We start from the raw sequence: 19,862 nt of genomic DNA on the forward strand, positions 1-19,862 counted from the left end.
AGTGAAATCTTTACAATTCATCTGATTAACTTGAAATCTTTGTATTTATGTATGTGTATATATATATATATATATATATATATATATATATATATATATATATATATATATATATATATATATATAGTGAGTGTGTGACCCTTTGTTTTTATGACACAATGTCCTTGTTCTTTGGCTAGGAGGCTTTGGCAACACCATAGGTCAAGGTATGACACAATGTCCTTGTTCTTTGGCTAGGAGGCTTTGGTAACACCATAAAATAGCTTTAAATCACAGCTGCAATGTATGTGGATATCTGTGGCATGTTCACCGAGAATCTCTTTGCAAAATATTCCTCCCAAATGCACTCTTTCATGCCTTAATATTTATGAACAGAGTGAGATGACACAGTTGATGATGGCCTTACAGACAGCAGAAACGTGACAATTTCGAAATAAACTTCTCAAAGTATTTTTTTTTTTTTTTTTTGGAATCAGTCATTTCAATTCGATGACAGTTTACCAGAAATATTTACATAAAAACCCAAGTGATAAAATAAGACAAAGATCAAATGTCACACCCATCTACCGCATCACACAAATCTTTTTTTTCTTTTTTGGTTTTGTTTTACCATTTTTCCCCCCAGTAAAAATGTAAAAATGTAAAACATTTACAATAAAAAAACCTCAGGTATCAGATGCAACAAACTTTGGTAAGTAGTTTCTTCACCTTCCTTGATTTTAATATGATCCTTGTTCTTAATTACTCACAAACTTCTTATGAATCAGTACTATAATTCTCATACAACTCTCTTTTTTTCTGAACTTGTTTGGTTTTTGCTTTTGTGATGATAACACTGACACTATTTCTTTTTGTCGTTGTCAACAGTTCATCCATTTCGATGGTGCATTGGATAGTAATCGTCCAGGTCTTTAAGTCCACAACATCAGAAGTTTCGCCATCGGTGCGCGTTCGCCACATGCTGTTCGTGTCAAGCTAAGGGTGTTCCTCCAAATTATCAACCAGAGGGTCCATTGGTGCGACCGGTCCGAGCTCGGGCTGTTTCAGCCTCTTTATAGTGTTTTTCAAAGCTTGCCTCTTATTGCAGAACCAGACGCGCACCACCTCGCGATCATAGTTCAGTTTCTCTGCGATTTCTGTCATCTCCTGACCGGAGGGGTGAGTATTCTTCTCAAAGTGGCTGTTGAGGATTTCCAGGGCCTGCGGTGTGAAAGAGGTCCGGCGTTTGCGCTTTTTGGAGGACTCGCTGCCGATAAACTCGGTCAGGTTCTGCATACCGGAGCGATGGCGGGCTTCCGCCTCGGCCATCCAGCGCTCCAGCACAGGCTTAATCTTCTGGGCGCTTTTTGGGGTGATGTCCAACTTCTCAAACCTGGCAGGATATAAAAGGCCAGGGTTCAGTTTGCCTGTCAGACTGCTAGCTATAGTGTTCTCTTGGGCTTCCTGTGGTAGGAAAAAGTGGCTTCTCAGGATGGTGTGTCTGGGGGAGAATTGAGAGAGAACAAGCTTACTCAAGTGCCCAGACCGGGTGAGGGGTTTCCTATCTAACCTAGTTGCCCAGAGGGGTCTCTTGGTCCAGGCCACCAATGGGACAGAGAGCTTCATGGCCTCTACCCCATGTCTTCAGCTGTTGTGTGCTGTGAAACAAATTAATCTAAGCCCAAAGATCTAGTTTGTCCACTCCAGTACATAATGTTCATTCATGTGTTGCTTTTATTGGCTCTCTGTACCAATGAGGCGCTGAACCAAGAGGACTCTTCCACAGGCAGGTCCAAAAACAAACAAACACCTGACTGATATCATAAAGAATGAATTCATTTATTTATTGGCCTGGCATTTGTCTTGTCTAGTGCTTCTGTACAATCAAATCCATTGATGGCATCACATTCGATTAGGAATTCTCTCTTCTGCAAGTGATTTTAATACATATTGTCAAATAAATAACACAAGGATGCAATAAAACATTTAGAGCATTATTAATTCACAAATGGCTTAAATTATTCACTCAAATGCAAGAACATTTTAATACACTTCTCCAACTTTTCCGTCTTCCTCAACCAACCCTGATGCTCATTTAATGTTTAATGCTAATACATTTTCACCTTCACTTTTGAATATGTCTGCAAGTTTATGGGGTCTCCAGGGAGGTAAATCATACTAATATTTAGGTATTACTTTGCTAATGCTGTAGAAACTTTGCTTTCTGTTCAAAAACAAAAATGGAACATTTGTCATGGTAGCTATTTACATTTCTTTAAACTAAGCACTCAAAAAACTACAGCTAAATTTTACATTACCAGGAAATATATTCCTGGTAACAGTTTAGTACACTATGTGGCTTTTTATTTGGGTTTTCACTGAAACATGGGAATTGTTTTTAATTGTGAGTGGATATATATATATATATATATATATATATATATATATATATATATATATATATATATATATATATATATATATGTATTTTACATATATTTGAGCCATAGTAATAAAAAAATAAAAAATAAAAAAAAACATTGAAATTGATGTTCAATGTAAAGTCTGAAGCAAAGCCCCCTGGGTGGCAACGATCTGATATAAAGCCTGTATAATCTGCCAGAGTGTATAGCTACAGAAGATCCATAAAAAGAGCTTTTTTTTCTCCAATGACTCCACTGAACGGGGAGATTTCCAAAGTGTGTCTCATATAGACTTTAATGGAGAGATGTTTCAGTGAGTTTCCTGACCTGTGCTCCTATCCAACACTTGGACATCTGTCAAGCAGATGGAGTAAAGCCCAGCTGAGAGAGGGGAGAGAGGTGAACTACTGCTCTCTGAAACAACACATAGTCTCTCTTGGTCCTGAACTCCTGGACAGGCTCCTGTGAGGAGGCCTTTGATGGAATCTTAACTGGCATTTGAAAAGACGCCTGAAGCAGGGGCAAAGGCGCTCGCTCTCCCAGGTCCTCAAATGCACAGACGTTTTTTCAGTGTGGAGATGAGTGACAGCACCCTGTTAAATCCAACCGAGCAGGAAACAATACCGAAGTCCAGGCATATGCCGACTTATTTATTAAGTCATGTTTTATTCAATTTCTTAATTTTAGACCCTGTTTGCTGCAACAATACGTGAAATAAGTTAAATATTTCAGCTGGTGGGAGAGAAACAGTAGGGCATATAATAATGCTAAAGCAGGTGGAAACAGAATCAACAAAAACCAAAAACTGTGTTGGGTTGTAGCAGTGACAATATTAATTTTATTTTATTTATTTATTTATTTATTTATTAATTTTTTTGCAATAAAAGAAGGGAAGTGCAGGGATACTTGTTATTGGTCAATGATTGATCAATAATACATGTGACATTGGTATAAAAATTTAAAAATTATCTTATGCTCATCGAGGCTGCATTTATTAAGAAATAAAAAATACAGTACATGTCACAGATCTGCCATGCTCTCTCACTTCCATTACCCAGCATGCCCTGCCACCTGAGTACTAACCTCCTGCACCTGTCAGCGATTACTCCCTCATCAGTGCACTACTTAAGTACAGATCTCAGCCTCAGTATGGCCTTAAACAATGAAAGTCTTGCCTACCTGGTCTCTGCGCATTTCTGTGAAGATTCCTGGTTCTCCTCATCTGTTCCCAAATATATTTACCTGCTATACCGACCCAGTGGTCCAGTTATTGAGGTGTGTGCTTCTCCATCCCCTTCTCTTCCCGTAAACATATAAGGACTGCTATCTTCATCATCTTGCCGCTGCTCGTTCATTTTCTGTCATTCTACTCACCTGTTCTCTCCCGATCCTGCCAAGTTTCGTCTGGATTCATCTAACCCCTGTTCAGTGTATATTTCCTGACAGAAGGCCAGACCAACACCAAAATACGGATCCAGATTGGCCCGACCCATTCCGGGAACACACTGAAACTCTTAGCTGGAAAATAAGTGGGCACAGGGCAGCACCTATCACTACCAGCACTTCCACTGCACCCGCTCCTATGCCTGTCTACATAGCCAGTGCCATGGTCAAGCCAGCGCCTTACTCTGGTCTGGAGGAGGACTGCAATGGTTTTCTTCTACAATGCTCAATGGCATTAGAAATGACAATGTTGTATCAAGGTGGTCCTATTACAGCATCTCTTCAAAATTTAGTTTCTCATTTCAAAGAGATTTTTGGTCGTCCAGTTGGAGAAGTTCCGAACTCTTGTTGCTGCAAGTGGATGGAACTAACAAGCTCTTCTCACCACTTATCCCCAGGGGCTAAATACAGCGCTTCATTTGCAATTGGCCACTTAAGATGGCACCATAGGACTCGAGAAGTTTATCCAGCAGTCTGTTCATGTTGCTTGTCACATGCACAGCTACTTAGAAAATGATCCAACCTGGCAGTCCTCCCTACAACATCTCCAGCCAGAGAAATCTGACACTCCAGAACCAGAACCCATTTTAGTGAATAATACTCAGCTGTGTTTTACCGAAAGAAGCCGCCGTCGTTTGCCCAAAATTAACCTCCAAGCTACCACCTTACTGACCATGGGACTGTGCCATCGAAATGGAACCGGGTGTGCCATTACCTCATGGACGTGTCCATCCACTATCCATACCCAAACAGAAAAAAGTGAAAGTCGTGACATTTGCCAAACATGGTAACCCATACTCGGAATTGGTGCTCTGCATTTAACCCATCCAAGTGCACACACACAGCAGTGAGAAGTGAAAACACTGTGAACACACAACCGGAGCAGTGGGCAGCTATATCCAGCGCCCGGGGAGCAACTGGGGGTTCAGTGCCTTGCTCAAGGGCACTTCAGCCATGGGTATCGAGGGTGGAAGAAAGCACTGTTCATTAACCCCCCACCACCTACAACTCCTGCCAGCACCAAGAATCGAACTTGCTACCTTTGGGTTACAAGTCCAACTCTCTAACCATTAGGCCACAGCTGAAGCCTGCCCTTTCCAGCTGTGTTTGTCTTGGTGTGGAGGTGAGTAGTGATGAACAACAGACTAATGGCGCTTTTCCACTGCGTGGTACGACACGGCTCGGCACGGCTCAGTACGGCACGTCACGGAATGGTTTGAGTTTCCACTGCAGTTAAGTAACACTTTAGAGTGGGCGGGATTATTCACATATCATTATAGTGCGCCACCTCTACTGCCATGATTCCTAAAAAAACTTTTTCATTCCACGTCGTACCATCAAGCTCTCCCTGGATCCGCTCCTCTGTTATCAATGAGAGGAACATCTGTACTTCCGCAACAGACAACGTAACTTTTTGGTTGTTAAGAAAGGTGCGCTCGGTTAAAACAGTTACGTTCGATCCTTCGCTGGCTATGCTGATTTAAATCTAGTGGTTCTTTTGTGATTGTGTTGCAAGTTCAGTGATGCAGGTAGTGACAATTCTCTCTGGCCAATCCTTGATCAGCAGAGTTTACATGTCACGTTTTGGTAATGGTATGGTTCACTTGGAACCTCAACCGAGGTGGTATTAAAAAAGTACCAGGTACCAGGTACTGTACCCAGTAGAAAACCCCCCAAAAGTGAACTGCAACGAGCCGTACCGTGCCGCACCATGCAGTGGTAGAGCCAAAAATTATCCTATCCATGACTCATGAGAGCTACCAAGTTAGATAAAGTTAAGGCTAAGGCAATATGAAGTCTAGTAGGTTAGACCAGTGCATGTTCTTTCACTGCATGATTCAGTTTATTAAAAGCATTTATAATGATCACAAAATTCAAGATATGGTGGCAGAAATGTATATATTTATATTATTTCATATAGTTAATCAGTATCACGTGAAAACTGACGTTTTTTCCACCAAAAATTAGCATGATTAGAAATGTGATATTGACTTTATACAGCAGTTCAATAAACAATAATTTAATATTAAGACACTTAAGTTTTAGACACAATATTGATTGTTTTTGCTCTATTTCACCAACAAATATAATTCCAATTTGCATCTCTGAGCAACATGACACCATTTTGTTCCTGAATGAATCAACTGTTTAAATGATTTGGTTCAATCGCAATGACTCACTTAATAACAGTGACTTATTGCAGCCTACTGGCAGTTTTATTTTCACATTTAAAGTATCTTTTCATTTTTTTTTTTTTTAAATAATTTCAAATATCAGTATTTAATGTTTTATGGTTAAAAATATCAAAACAGTATTAATGCATTTGTAACTGCAGGTTAAATACATTCATGTCCTGCATTAAACAGTGTGTAAATGCAACTAAATGCCCCTTCTAACACAGCTTCTTTGTTTTCTCTGCATTGCAAAAATAAAATTTGTCAATACTGTTTTCATTTGCTTGGTAACAGCCCAAATGACTTATTATTCTAATTGACTGATTCAATTTAAGAATTTGACTGAAAAGAAGATGCACACTTTTAGAAAAAAGGCTAAGGTAAAAATGCCCATTAAATGTAAAAATCTATTCAAACTTATTGGAAAAGATTCACTTCTATCACTGCTGTGAACTGATCACCACACAGAATATGCAGAATTTTAAAAACTTTAGCAGTCAGCTGTCCATGGTAGTCCACGGTATCAGCACACTAACACACTAAGCAGAATAACAACTAATTATCCTTATCGATAAAATCCCAGAAAATATTGATATATATATAATATTGCATATCCCTAATATATCTTTATATAGATTTGTTTAGAAAAAAAAATACATAAATATGAGAAGTACCCTTTTTTCCACCTGAGCCCCTGCCCCTTAAAATGTCTGTGCACGTCCCTGTTGGGCACTCAACAAGATAACCATTAAATTCCATTATCCACTCCCCCTTGTCCCATCTGCTTTGGAGCAACTTTGCAGAGACTCCATCTTCACCAAGTTGGACCTCCGAAGTGTTTACAACTATATCAAGATATGTGAGGGGGACGAGTGGAAGACCGCCTACATTACTCTATTTGGGCACTATGAGTACCTTGTTTTGCTGTAAGGCTTGGTCAACGCCCCCTCCGTATTCCAGGACTTCATGAATGAGTTACTCCAGGACTTCCTGAACAGATTTGTAATCGTGTACATAAATTACATTCTTATCTACTCCTGGAGCCTGGCTGAACATCACCGGCATGTTTCGGTGGTCTTCCAGAGGCTCCATGAGTACTATCTGTTCCTCAAAGCTGAGAACTGCAGCTTTCATCTGAGTACCATCCTCTTCCTTGGTTACATAGTAAGAAAGAACTGGCTCAAAATGGACAAGGGGAAAGTATCTTCTGTTACCTCCTGGCCCACTCCAACCATGGTGAGAGAACTTCAGATATTCCTTGGATTTGTGAACTTTTACGGCCGATTCATCCAAAACTACAGTATCCTGACATCACCTATCACCCAAGTCTCAAAACTCAACCCCAAAACCCTACAAAGCAACCCAAAACCTGAAAAAACCATTCAATACCTCAAAACACCTAAATAACCGCACTACCTCACCACTACAAAACAACCATTAACACCAGAAGCCATTCGTGGTTGAAGTAGATGCTTCTACTACTGAAGTGGGTGCAGTCTTGTCACAGCAGCAGGACAAGTCAACAAAGCTCCTTCCATGTGCCTTCTTTTCCAAGAAATTATACTCGGTGGAGCAAAATTATGACATTGGGAATCATGAGCTTTTGGCCATTAAGCTCGCCCTGGAAGAGTGGAGGCACTGGTTAGAGGGAGATCGTCACCCTTTCGATATCCTCACTGATCATAATAATCTACAGTATTTAAGCAAAGGGACAAAACCCCAGACAAGCCAGAATGGCGTTGTTCTTTACCAGTTTTCAATGCAGCATCTCCTATCAACCTGGCTGCTGAAACACCCGAGCTGATGCATTATCCCGACTTCATGCCCCCTCTGACATCAACAAAGAACTCGAACCAGACCCTCCCTCCAAACCCCATCCAAACCACAATTGTATTATCATCCATGAACAAATGTCTGAGACCTCCAACAGTGAACCTGCTCTGTGAGGGTCCCCTCCAGATTGCAGCTACATTACCAGAATTCACTGTATTCCTCTCATTGAGTTGGCTCATTCATCCATGGGTACTGGCCACCTGGGGACCGACCAAACCCTCCTATAACATTGTTACTGGTGGTCTGACATGGCTAATGACATCAAGTGTTTCATCCAAGGAAGTCAACAATGTGCAATCTCCAAAGTTCCACACCTTCTACCATCTGGCAAACTTCTTCCTCTGCCCACCCCTAGATTCCCATGGTCACACCTAGGGGTGGATTTCATCACCAACCTAACCTGTCATCCTGGTTATCGGTGACAGATTCTCCAAAGCATGCAAGCTGATTCCTCTGAAGGGATTCCCCACAGCCATGGAGACTGCAGATGTCCTGTTTAACCAGATGTTTTGAAATTTTGGAATTCATGAGGATATTGTTTCTGACAGTGGTCCATAGATTATTTCACGTGTGTGGAAAGCTTTCTTTTCACTCCTAGGTGTGAATGTTATCTTAACATCCGGGTACCATTCATAATCCAATGGGCAGGTGGAGAGGAATGTGCAGGAGATCAGCCGCTTCCTTAGGACCTTCTGCCAGAGCCACCAGGGCTCCTGGAAATGATTCCTTGCTTGGGGGGAGTATAACCAAAATTCCCAGCCACAACCATCAATGGGTCTCACCCTGTTCTAGTGCATGCTCGTCTTTCAGCCACCATTATTCCCCTGGTCAGGCGAGCCCTCGGAACCCTTGGAGAACAAAAGGGGATGGGACGAGGCTCATCAACATCTTCAGCGGGCGGTGTGACCTATCAGCGATTACTCCCTCATCAGTGCATTACTTTAGCACACACTTGACTTTAAACAAGGAAAAACTCACTTACATGGTCTCCATGTATTCCCTAGAAGTTTTCTGGTTGTCCTCATCTGTTCCCGAAGATATTTACCTGCTATACCGACCCACTGGTCCAGTCGCTGGGGTGTGTGCTTCTCCATCCCCTTCGCCTCCTGTTAACATATAAGGTCTGCTTTCTTCATCATGTTGCCACTGCTCATTTATTTTGTGTCATTCTACTCACCGGTTTTCTTCCAATCCTGCCCTCTGCTCCAATAAAATTTTGTCTGGATTCATTTAAACCCTGTTCAATGTATTTTTCTGACAGTACATTTACATTATTATTGTGAAATATTACTAATAATTTAAAAGAACAATCAGCTAATCAACTCAAAACACCTACAGAGGTTTCCTGAGCTTTCAAAATGGTTGCAGTTCGGTTCACTAGGCTACACAATCATGGGGAAGACTGCTGATCTGACAGTTATCCAGAAGACAATCATTGACACCCTTCACAGGGAGGGTAAGCCACAAACATTCATTGCCAAAGGAGCTGGCTGTTCACAGAGTGCTGAATCCAAGCATGTTAACAGAAAGTTGAGTGGAAGGAAAAAGTGTGGAAGAAAAAGATGCAAAACCAACAGAGAAAACCACAGCCTTATGAGGATTGTCAAGCAAAATCAGTTCAAGAATTTGAGTGAACTTCATAAGGAATGGACTGAGGCTGGGGTCAAGGCATCAAGAGCCACCACACACAGATGTGTCAATGAATTTGGCTACAGTTGTCCTACTCCTCTTGTTAAGCCACTCCTGAACCACAGACAACATCAGAGGCGTCTTTCCTTGGCTAAGGAGAAGAAGAACTGGACTGTTGCCCAGTGGTCCAAAGTCCTATTTTCAGATGAGGGCAAGTTTTGCATTTCATTTGGAAACCAAGGTCCTAGAGTTTGGAGGAAGGGTGGAGAAGCTCATAGCCCAAGTTGCTTGAAGTCCAGTGTTAAGTTTCCACAGTCTGTGATGCTATGGGGTGCAATGTCATCTGCTGGTGTTGGTCCATTGTGTTTTTTGAAAACCAAAGTCACTGCACCCGTTTACCATTAAATTTTGGAGAACTTCAAGCTTCCTTCTGCTGACCAGCTTTTTGTAGATGCTGCTTTCATTTTCCAGCAGGATTTGGCACCTGCCCACACTGCCAAAAGCACCAAAAGTTGGTTAAATGACCATGGCGTTGGTGTGCTTGACTGGCAAACTCACCAGATCTGAACCCCATAGAGAATCTATGGGGTATTGTCAAGAGGAAAAAATGCAGATGAGCTGAAGGCCACTGCCAAAGAAACCTGGGCTTCCATACCACCTCAGCAGTGGCACAAACCGATCACCTCCATGCCACGCTGAATTGAGGCAGTGATTAAAGCAAAAGGAGCCCCTACCAAGTATTGAGTACATGTACAGTAAATCAACATACTTTCCAGAAGGCCAACAATTCACTAAAAATGTTTTTTTTATTATTTTTATTTTTTATTGGTCTTATGAAGTATTCTAATTTGTTGAGATTGGTGGGTTTTTGTCAAATGTGAGCCAAAATCATCACAATTAAAAGAACCAAAGACTTAAACTACTTCAGTCTGTGTGCATTGAATTTATTTAATACACAAGTTTCACAATTTGAGTTGAATTACTGAAATAAATGAACTTTCCCACAATATTCTAATTTATTGAGATGCACCTGTATATTAAATTTTTATTTATCCTTGTGATGGCAAAGGTGAATTTTCAGCATCCATTACTCCAGTCTTCAATGTCACATGATCCTTTAGAAATCATTTTAATATTTTTGATAATGAAAACAATTGTGCTGCTTAATATGTTCATATGGAATATATATATTTTGTATGTCTTTACTGATACTACTGATTATTGATAGATTAATGGATTCTTGTTGATTAAAATTATATAGATAATTATATAGATAGATTTTTTATTTTTTATTTATTTATTTATTAGGTGAATAAAGACGGCAGCCTTGAGATATAAATGAAGCGAGCAAACTGCAGTGGGAGAAGTAGGTGTGATTAAATATATATACAGTCATGTTAAGCAGCTCTTCTGCCCAATTTGTCATGCAAATTATAGATGGCAGCTTTGCAGCCTGAGACATGAATCATTGATGTGAATCCAGTGTTTTGGTGTGGATTAATGTTGTAAATCCACACGGCTTAAAAGTGGAAAAGCGATTCCCATCTCGCAATTATGTGATGATATGACATCTTATGAGCATCCGTGTGCAACAGTGCATGCAAAAGAGGGCTTGTGCCAGGAATGGCTGTGAACGGCACCGTGTAAAAGAAGGAAAATTTAATTTGACGCACTGTGTATGGTGTATTTAACAGATTTAAACAAATGTATTTTATGATTTCTTTGCATCAATCACAAATCATCCACATCATTCATAAATCAACAATAACCCCCTGGCTTTAATAATGACCCCTGTCTTGGATCAGTTTGACGATGCACCTTTGTGATTATTCAGACAAACCAATAAAGCTTTTTTCCACTGTGAACTATGAGATCGGACAAGATAGAGACATCTGTCAGGCCGAGTTTGACTGAGCAAAGACTACAAGAGCCCCAAGAGCTCACACACTCACAAGCAAAAATGCGTTCACCTCTTTCTCCTCTTGTCTCTGCTGATGTTAACTAAACTAAAGCATGTGAAGTCTGCCTTTAAAGCCAAAAACACTCTGCACAATGTCATGTCCAATGTCATACAAATGAACAAATAAGGGAAAAAAATCCCACTTGCTTTCTGACAAGATGAAAGGATGCATATAGAGAAAAAAACATCACATCACCTGTTTATTTGGGAAACTAATGGCTTTTAATGTATGCTATACATATCTAAATAATGTATGAAGATAAATATTTCATGCAGGATTTTTAAGACTTTTTGCACTAGTTTGAAGCTTCATTAGGAATTCCCTCACTCTCCCTGCACCGAGCAATTTCAAGTTTTATCGGTCGTATGTTGCTGATATGATTAAATTTTAAAAAGCTTGTGACGGCAGCATGTTAGATAAACACAAGTGTCTCATCAGAAGAACCATAAGCCTTTTACAATCCTGCTGCATTAAAATCAAAAGGAAACAGGAAACTCTGAACGGTAAACCTTAATGTGTCACACAGTGATGTTGTGTGGCAAGGTCAGAGTTCATTCAAATAAGGTTTGAGTAATTTATATCAAGTGGTAATTAATGCATGCTGTGTTTTTTATTATTTAGAGTATTGTTTATATTGCACTATTTATTGCACATATTTTGCACTTTACTTAAATAGGTCATATTTTACTTTTGTAGAGTACTACAGGCACAAATCCCATGTTTTTGTTGAAAGAACTATTATGAATGTTAGATATAATACTGCATAGCCAAATAATAGTAGTAAAACATATATTAATTTGTTAACTAAGTACCAAAAATGTAATATTTACACATTATCAGTTTATTAAAAATTTATTAACTGCATTCATCAAGCTCAACAAGAAACACATGAAAACCCTGATTTTATTAATGGGAGATTAGTTTATCAGGAAATGCAAATCATTATTTGGTTCCAAACAAGCCTCTCTTTTTTCTTGATGTTGACAGTCACCATACTTTTTTTTTTTTTTTTTTAACATAACATTATTCATTTCCAATATCAAAAACCACAAGAGCATAGAGTAATATAAAACAGCAAATCCATTAAACTTAATCACACATTAAAACCACCCTTTGATTTACTAATGCAACAAAATGTAGGACATCAGTTTCAGTTTATGACCAAATCCGTGTCACTGTTGCACTGTGGAAAACCACGTTTTATTAAATGTCAAGCCCTGTCAAGTTACTTTCAGCTAAATGTCATGTGAATACATGGCAATGGACTTTAGAAATTATTAAGTGGTTTAAGTGCTTCTTGTAATACCACAGCTGATGTATTTTACATTAGAAACTGGATCTTATCATATAGGCAGTGCAAAGATGAGTGGAGACAAGCATAGACTGGAATTAAATAGATGTGTCTGACATAATTGCACATCAGTTATGAATGTTTAACAACTCTGTTTAACATCTTAGTTATTTGTGGTTAAATATAAATAGGATGTAAACCTGGGTGACACTAATGCGCAAAGTAGACTACTATCTATCTACCTATCTGTAGATTATGATCACCTGATTATGTATTGCTTATACTATAGTTTGCACAATAACAATTTTTTTTTCCTATTTATAATATAATATAATATAATAAAATATATTAAAATCTTTTTTTTTTTTTTTTTTTTTTTTTTTTTTAATTGTCAGTAATATTAGCTGTTAGACCTCCATACCTGCAGATGGCAGACTGGCTGTAGGCAGGGCCTTCAGTTGCACTGAGAGCCTGGCCCACCTGAGTTTGAGTCAGACCCAGAGACAGCCGGCGAATTTTAAATGCTTTGGCAAATTCTCGAATCTCCTCCAGGTTCACACCATCCACCTCACTGGGGGCAGTCTGAGGGTCTACAAAACAGAAGAGAAAAGATCAAAGCTGCAACTCTCCTTTCACAAATTCTTAACCTTCAAACAATGCAATGTTACTCTGCTTTTGCTTGTTTATATATATATATATATATATATATATATATATATATATATATATACACACGCTTATCTATATTGAAATAATAATCAAAATAATATTGACTTTGAAGACCTTCTAGCTATTTCAAGCAGATACTTGAACAAAGGATGATTTCTATGAAATGATTTTTATTTCAGTATATTACATTTATGTTTTTTTATTTGGCTTATCTACATCTTGTTATTTTCTTACATGGTCTAATATACCCTAACAGGAATATCTTAAGAGTCTTCAAAGACTAATTGCATAACTGAATTTAAGTATAATATGACTCTGACAAGAATGACTTCAAAGTAGCTTCCATTTATCTATTATTCCTGTCTTATTTTCCAACCCTTGACTGATTTTTCTTAAGACATGGTTTCTGATTTACAGGCTTATATATCATGTAAGTGTGAAAGTCAATGACAATAAAATCAACACTACATCTGTTCTAAATCTGTTCTTATTAGCCAAGCTAGGAATTGCACTTGAATCAAATGAATGTTTCTGTGAATTGCATTCTAAAATGCCTTTCTGAAAGCAATGCATATTCATTTTATCCCATATTATTGCTCATTTTGCTATAAAATACAGAGGTATGCAGAGGTTCAATTTCAATTTGATTAATTTAGCAGCTTTAGAAATGCACTTCAGGGTATGTAGTTTCAAGACGGCATTTTAAGGTTAATAAAACGTGATTTGGTATTACAGTATGCATCACTGCCAGGTGGTCTTACTTCTTACTTACATAAGAAAAGTTTGGCAACTAAATAATTGATGGGCGTCATTATGAATGAATTATTAAAATAATCCATCAGACTTATTTAAAGTCAATATCTATTGAACCAGCACCCTTTTACTACCCATATGCAAATCAGATGTTGAAAGCTGAACTTGCTCCTATGTAACATTGAAAATCCAACATTATTGTGTTCATCGCTGAACTGTTAAAATGAATTCATTTTTAATTATACTCCTAGATGTAAGAATTTGACACCAAAAGGACAACCATGACCCAATCTTTTCATGTCTTAACAAAGCCCAACAGTGTGATTTGATATTGTAATTATGATGAACCTCATTGAATAAAATACAAATAAGATTTGTCATATCCAAAATGTGCACAGTCCTTGAACATATGCCATTTTTTCCATCTGAGCTGAACATGGTGGCTGTAGGGTCAGTCAGACTTTTCCCCCTCCATTCAAAACATGTTTTGGGGAATTAACGTTAGCCAAGGACATCGCGACAAACACATTCTGGCATGGAGAGCTGCGCCACGGCAGTAGACTGAATGAAATGAATGAATACAGAATGCTAAAGGTATTGTGTATGTTTTGAACAAAACAAAAAAAAAGAAAACACAACAGTCCATCGGTTATATCCACAGCAAGTTGATCAATGGAATTTAAAACTCTACTGCAGATGGTTTTAGGCCAATTGGGTATGACAAATGAGAATTTATCTAAGTAAAACAGTTTTTAAAAGGGCTGCCATGACTCTGACAGGCTGGAGGGAGTGATTTATATGTGGTGCTTCTGGAGGCCAAAGCCGTTCTAAACACAACCTTCCTTTCATTAGGCCCACAGTTTGGTCAGCTAGATGGCAGAATCAACTAAAATTTGATAAAAACAGAATAAATATATATATAAAACAGAAATCTACAATTTTCTTTGTGTAAAGCATTTATGTGTAATAAAAGTGGATCAGCTAACATGTAGAGATGTGTGCACACTCACTGCTGACTAGCTGCCCGACGCTGAGAGCCGAGGATGAGGATGATGAAGTTGAGGAGGAGGAAGAGGCCTGGCGAAGGGGGCTCTGGCTGTGGGGCATACGGAGCAGACTTGGCTGAGACACAGGAGGAGCCTGTGAAGTCTGACCGGACTGTGACAGCTGTGAAAACACACACATGAGCTGTTACACACACTTAAGAAGGTTCATACACACAAGGTGAACAACAACAAATATAAATGGATTAAACTCTGACAGAAATGTGTGATGTAGGAAATTGTACTAAAGTAATATTCAAGGTTCAGCACAAGTTAAACCCAATCAACAACATTTGTGTTAAAATATTGATTACAATACATTTTCATTCATTATGACTCATCCATATGTGATTGAGTGATTGAGGTTATGATGAGCCACTTACAGTACAATCAAAGTGAATTGGGTCAACATTTAGAGGATTTAAAAACATAAATATGAAACTTATAATTTTACACAAGCACTCACATTAATTATTCTCCTCAAATAATTAGATCCAAAAAAAAATTTTTTGTTTTTTTTTTTTTTAAAAAAAAAAAACGTTATCATCATAAAGAAGAAGTGACATTCTCACACTAAAACCATGTTACCACACATATTGTTTCCATCTTGTGATTATTTAATTGTCTTTCTTTACCTGTAGAAAAATTACTTTATTTGTATATTTTTGTTACTCAGCATTTATGAACATACTGGTCAGGAAGCATCACAATTTTGAATATGAAATCTGATCATGAAAACTGATCTGATCATGATAAAATAAAGAGGTTGTTTCCATTTTAAAAGACGAGATTTGGAGTCATGTGTTTATTTACAAGGCAAAACTGTTGAGTCTTATATTAGAAATTCATGTTTATTAGAGATGAAAAATGTGGATGGGTGGAGATTTTAGAGGTTGCATTTACAGTACTCCCCATATAATTTCTCATTGGACACGGCTGTCAGATACATTAAAGTGCACCAAAGAAACAACAGTGTTTGGCTATTCAGCTCCGAAACCTTAACACAAAAAGGAAAACACATGGCAGAGAAATCAAAATTATGTGTCTACAATATGAGTCATTATTATGGGCAATGTGGCATGACTGCAGCACCATACATTTTCATGTTTTATGCACCATCGAGCGCCTCTTCTAGATGGTACATCTCCACTCTTCAAGAAAGCAAGCGTCTCATCTGTCTAAAAGTGGGTTGGCTTCTCTCTGCTGTTCTCTTGCACTATTAATTCTCCTCTGTGTGTTTGTGCGTGAGTGTGTTTTGCTTTGGATGCTGAGAGATGTCAGTAGTGTTGCATACACTGTCAGAACTGTCGACAGGTCTTTGAGAATTACCGAGCTTCAGTGGATCTCTCTGCCGCAACCGTGTTTGACAGCCATAAATTATCGCTGCATGAAAATGTTTGGGAGTCAATTGAAATGCAGACAAATCCATAAACATTATTTCAAATGCATTACTGCATTTATGTACGTGATCAAAGGTTCCAGTAAATATGACACGGAGTTGCTCCAACAGAAATGAGGCTGACCTATAGATGCTTTTATAGCCGACCGCTGTAGATTATAGGGTGGGACAGGGAATAATATGCATGCCTGTATAGTCTGCTGTGTTTTGAACTGTTGTTAGGCTCTTTAAATGTTTTCTTCCTACCTTTTTGATTATTATTTGATATAAGAGTATGATCATTGTTATTTGTGACCCTAGACCACAAAACCAGTCTTAAGTGTCAATTTTCCATAATTGAGATTTATACATCATCTGAACGCTGAATAAATAAGCTTCCCATTGATGTATGGTTTATTAGGATCGGACAATATTTGGCCGAGATACAACTATTTGAATCTCTGGAATCTGAGGGTGCAAAAAAATCTAAATACTGAGAAAATCGCCTGTAAACTTGTCCAAATGAATTCTTAGCAAAGCATTTTACTAATCAACAATTAATTTTTGATATATTTACGGCAGGAAATTTACAAAATATCTTCATGGAACATGATCTTTACTTAATATCCTAATGATTTTTGGCATACAAGAAAAATCTATAATTTTAACCCATACAGTACATTGTTTTTTGGATATTGCTAAAAATATACCCCAGCGACTTAAGACTGGTTTTGTGGTCCAGGGTCACATTTGAGGATGATTTATATTAAAGTTTGATTATTGTTATGCATTATTATAGGTGCAAGGCCTTTAAATGCAGTGTTCCTATGCGAGTGCTGTATGATTGGGTTCTGTTGGCATACAGTATCTGACATTTTTGGCTTTATTAAGTTGTATATTATAGGTTACTATGGGATTATTAGAACATATCATGCATTTTTCACAAAATGAATGTCAACACACCAAAGTTATATTTAGCACTTAAAATGTCTCTTAAGTTGAAAATTTATTTACAATAATATGGTTTTCAGGTACTCGTTTTAATAAGCTTCATATATAATGTAATTTACATCAACACACCATACAGTCATTATTTTATTGCATACCTGCTGTCCAGGTTTAATGGGGGACAGTGTGATTCCCTGGGTGTTGATAACTGGCAGGATCTGGTTGCCAATCACAGTGGCTATAATCTGACCCTGTGCATTGGTCAGCAGCTGTGGTGTGATTGGCTGGACCTGTAGTGAGGGAGTGCCGCCCCCTGATTGGCTGGAAGGTCCTACAGAGTTTGGCATCAGAGGGATCGTACCAATGATCTATAAAGACGGAAGGGAAAGAGAAATAAAATTCAGGTTGAATTATTCTCAGAATAATCAACATATAGAATCTACTCTGCTTTTTTTATTTATTTATTTATTTATTTATTTTTTATGTTTTTGTCTCTTATGCTCACCAAGGCTGCATTTAGGTGATCAAAAATACAGTAAAACAGTAATATTGTGAAATATTATTATAATTTAAAATAACTGCTTTAATGTATTTTAAAATGTAGTTTATTCCCGTGATGACAAAGCTGAATATTCAGCAGACATTTTGCCAATCTCCAGTGTTACAAATCCTTCAGAAATATAGTATGCAGACTTGGTGCTCAAGAAACATGCCTAATATATATTAATTTGCTTAATATTTACATTGATAAAATTGTGATTTTTTTTTTCATTCTTTGAACAGAAATCATTAAATCTTCTGAAATCAGAAATCTTCTGTAACATTATAAATGTCAACACTATTACTTTTAATCAATTTAATGCATCGTTTCAGTACAGTATCTTTTCTTAAAAAAAAAAAAAAAAAAAAAAACTTTTCAATGTTAGTTCATATATTAAAATGTATATACACAACATTTTTTACACACACATATATCTCCTCATGCATGCATGTTGATTTATGTTTATGCAAAAATACTTTTTTTTATTATTGGCTCTGTATGGTACAGTGTTATTCAGCTAGACACAGTCTACACAAAGACACAAGTATGGGCACATGAAAGCCCCCTACACAAAATGTGCTCTCTGCTCCTCTCTAAAGGTCAGACTCCAAGTACCTTTATGTGTGCTGGTGCACACCACTGACTGTATTATCTATCATAAGACCAGAGGAAAAATCTGCGTATGTGTGAGTGTAAAATGCAGAGAAGGGCCGAGTTAATAGCGTAGCCTCTTAACCACTCATCCCCCAATAAAACACACACACACACACACACACACACACACACACACACACACACACACACACACACACACACACTATTATAATTCTAATTCCTAGTAAGGGACCAGGCACACAGACCTCCTCCCACAGTCCTTTTCTCTGGTTCATACCCCCTTTCTCCAGTTGTCACAGATCAAAGGCCGTAACCCTTTGTGGCTGCAGTGTTTTACCTCTCAAGGCCACGGCTTCAATGAGTCATGTAGAACAACTGCGTTGGAGAAAAGGACCCATGCCTCTTCCCGACACACAACAAGAGTTTATGTCAATGGAATTGCAAGACTTCAGCCCTCTTACATCCAGAGCACCACAACTACATTCACAAGCACCATGCAATGCATAAATGCAGGAGATCAAAATGCTTTAGTCACTCAATAGTAGGAATAAAAAGATTTTTTATTTTATATATATATATTTTTTTTTTTCACTTTTTTTTCTTTATTTTTAATTTTAACTCATAAATACATATTTTATGGCATCAAAAATGACACTATTTATACTACTTGTTTAAAAGTTTGTGGTCAGAAAGATTTTGGAATAAATCTCTTACACTTACCAAGGCTACATTTATTTAGTCACAAAATACAGTAAAATCAGTAATATTGTGAAATATTATTACAATTTAAAATAATTTTCTATTTTAAAAACATTTTAAAATGTAATTTGTTCCTGTGATGGCAAAGATTAATTTTATTCAGTGTCACATGATCTTTCAGAAATCATTGTAATATGTTGATTTTTTTTTCTTTTTTTTTTGAGAAAACTGATACGCTTTTTTTTCAGGATTCTTAGATGAATAGATAGTTCAAGTGAACAGCATTTAATTGAAATGTATTAAAATATTTTTGTAACAAGGTAAAAACACTTTTGAGAGATTTAATGCATCCTTGCTGAATAAAACAAATGTACATGTTCCTGGTATTCTTATGAAAGATTCATAAACTCAGATTCTTCCAAGGTCTAAATGCTTGTCTGTCTGTGTGATCATGTACTAGGAAATAAGTGCTATATGGCTGAT

The 19,862-nt window shown here is 37.7% G+C and overlaps 1 protein-coding gene across 2 annotated transcripts; it reads right to left on the reverse strand.

Moving 5' to 3' along the window:
• Positions 1-202: 202 nt before the first annotated feature.
• On the reverse strand, positions 203-18,040 carry LOC109091924 (POU domain, class 6, transcription factor 2-like). Of its 2 annotated transcripts, none has more exons than XM_042714168.1 (4): positions 17,683-18,040; positions 15,166-15,322; positions 13,155-13,323; positions 203-1,372 (listed from the first exon to the last, which is right to left on the reverse strand). In XM_042714168.1, the coding sequence occupies exons 1-4, from the start codon at positions 17,869-17,871 to the stop codon at positions 976-978; spliced, it is 912 nt and encodes a 303-aa protein (XP_042570102.1). In that variant the 5' UTR covers positions 17,872-18,040; the 3' UTR covers positions 203-975. The 2 variants fall into 2 exon arrangements, with proteins under 2 accessions (XP_042570102.1, XP_042570101.1); XM_042714167.1 differs by having other exon boundaries at positions 203-1,480; positions 17,683-18,030.
• Between the last annotated feature and the right edge of the window lie 1,822 nt (positions 18,041-19,862).

Source organism: Cyprinus carpio, chromosome A24, assembly GCF_018340385.1.
Source record: "Cyprinus carpio isolate SPL01 chromosome A24, ASM1834038v1, whole genome shotgun sequence".
In the NCBI taxonomy this organism is placed as follows: domain Eukaryota; kingdom Metazoa; phylum Chordata; class Actinopteri; order Cypriniformes; family Cyprinidae; genus Cyprinus; species Cyprinus carpio.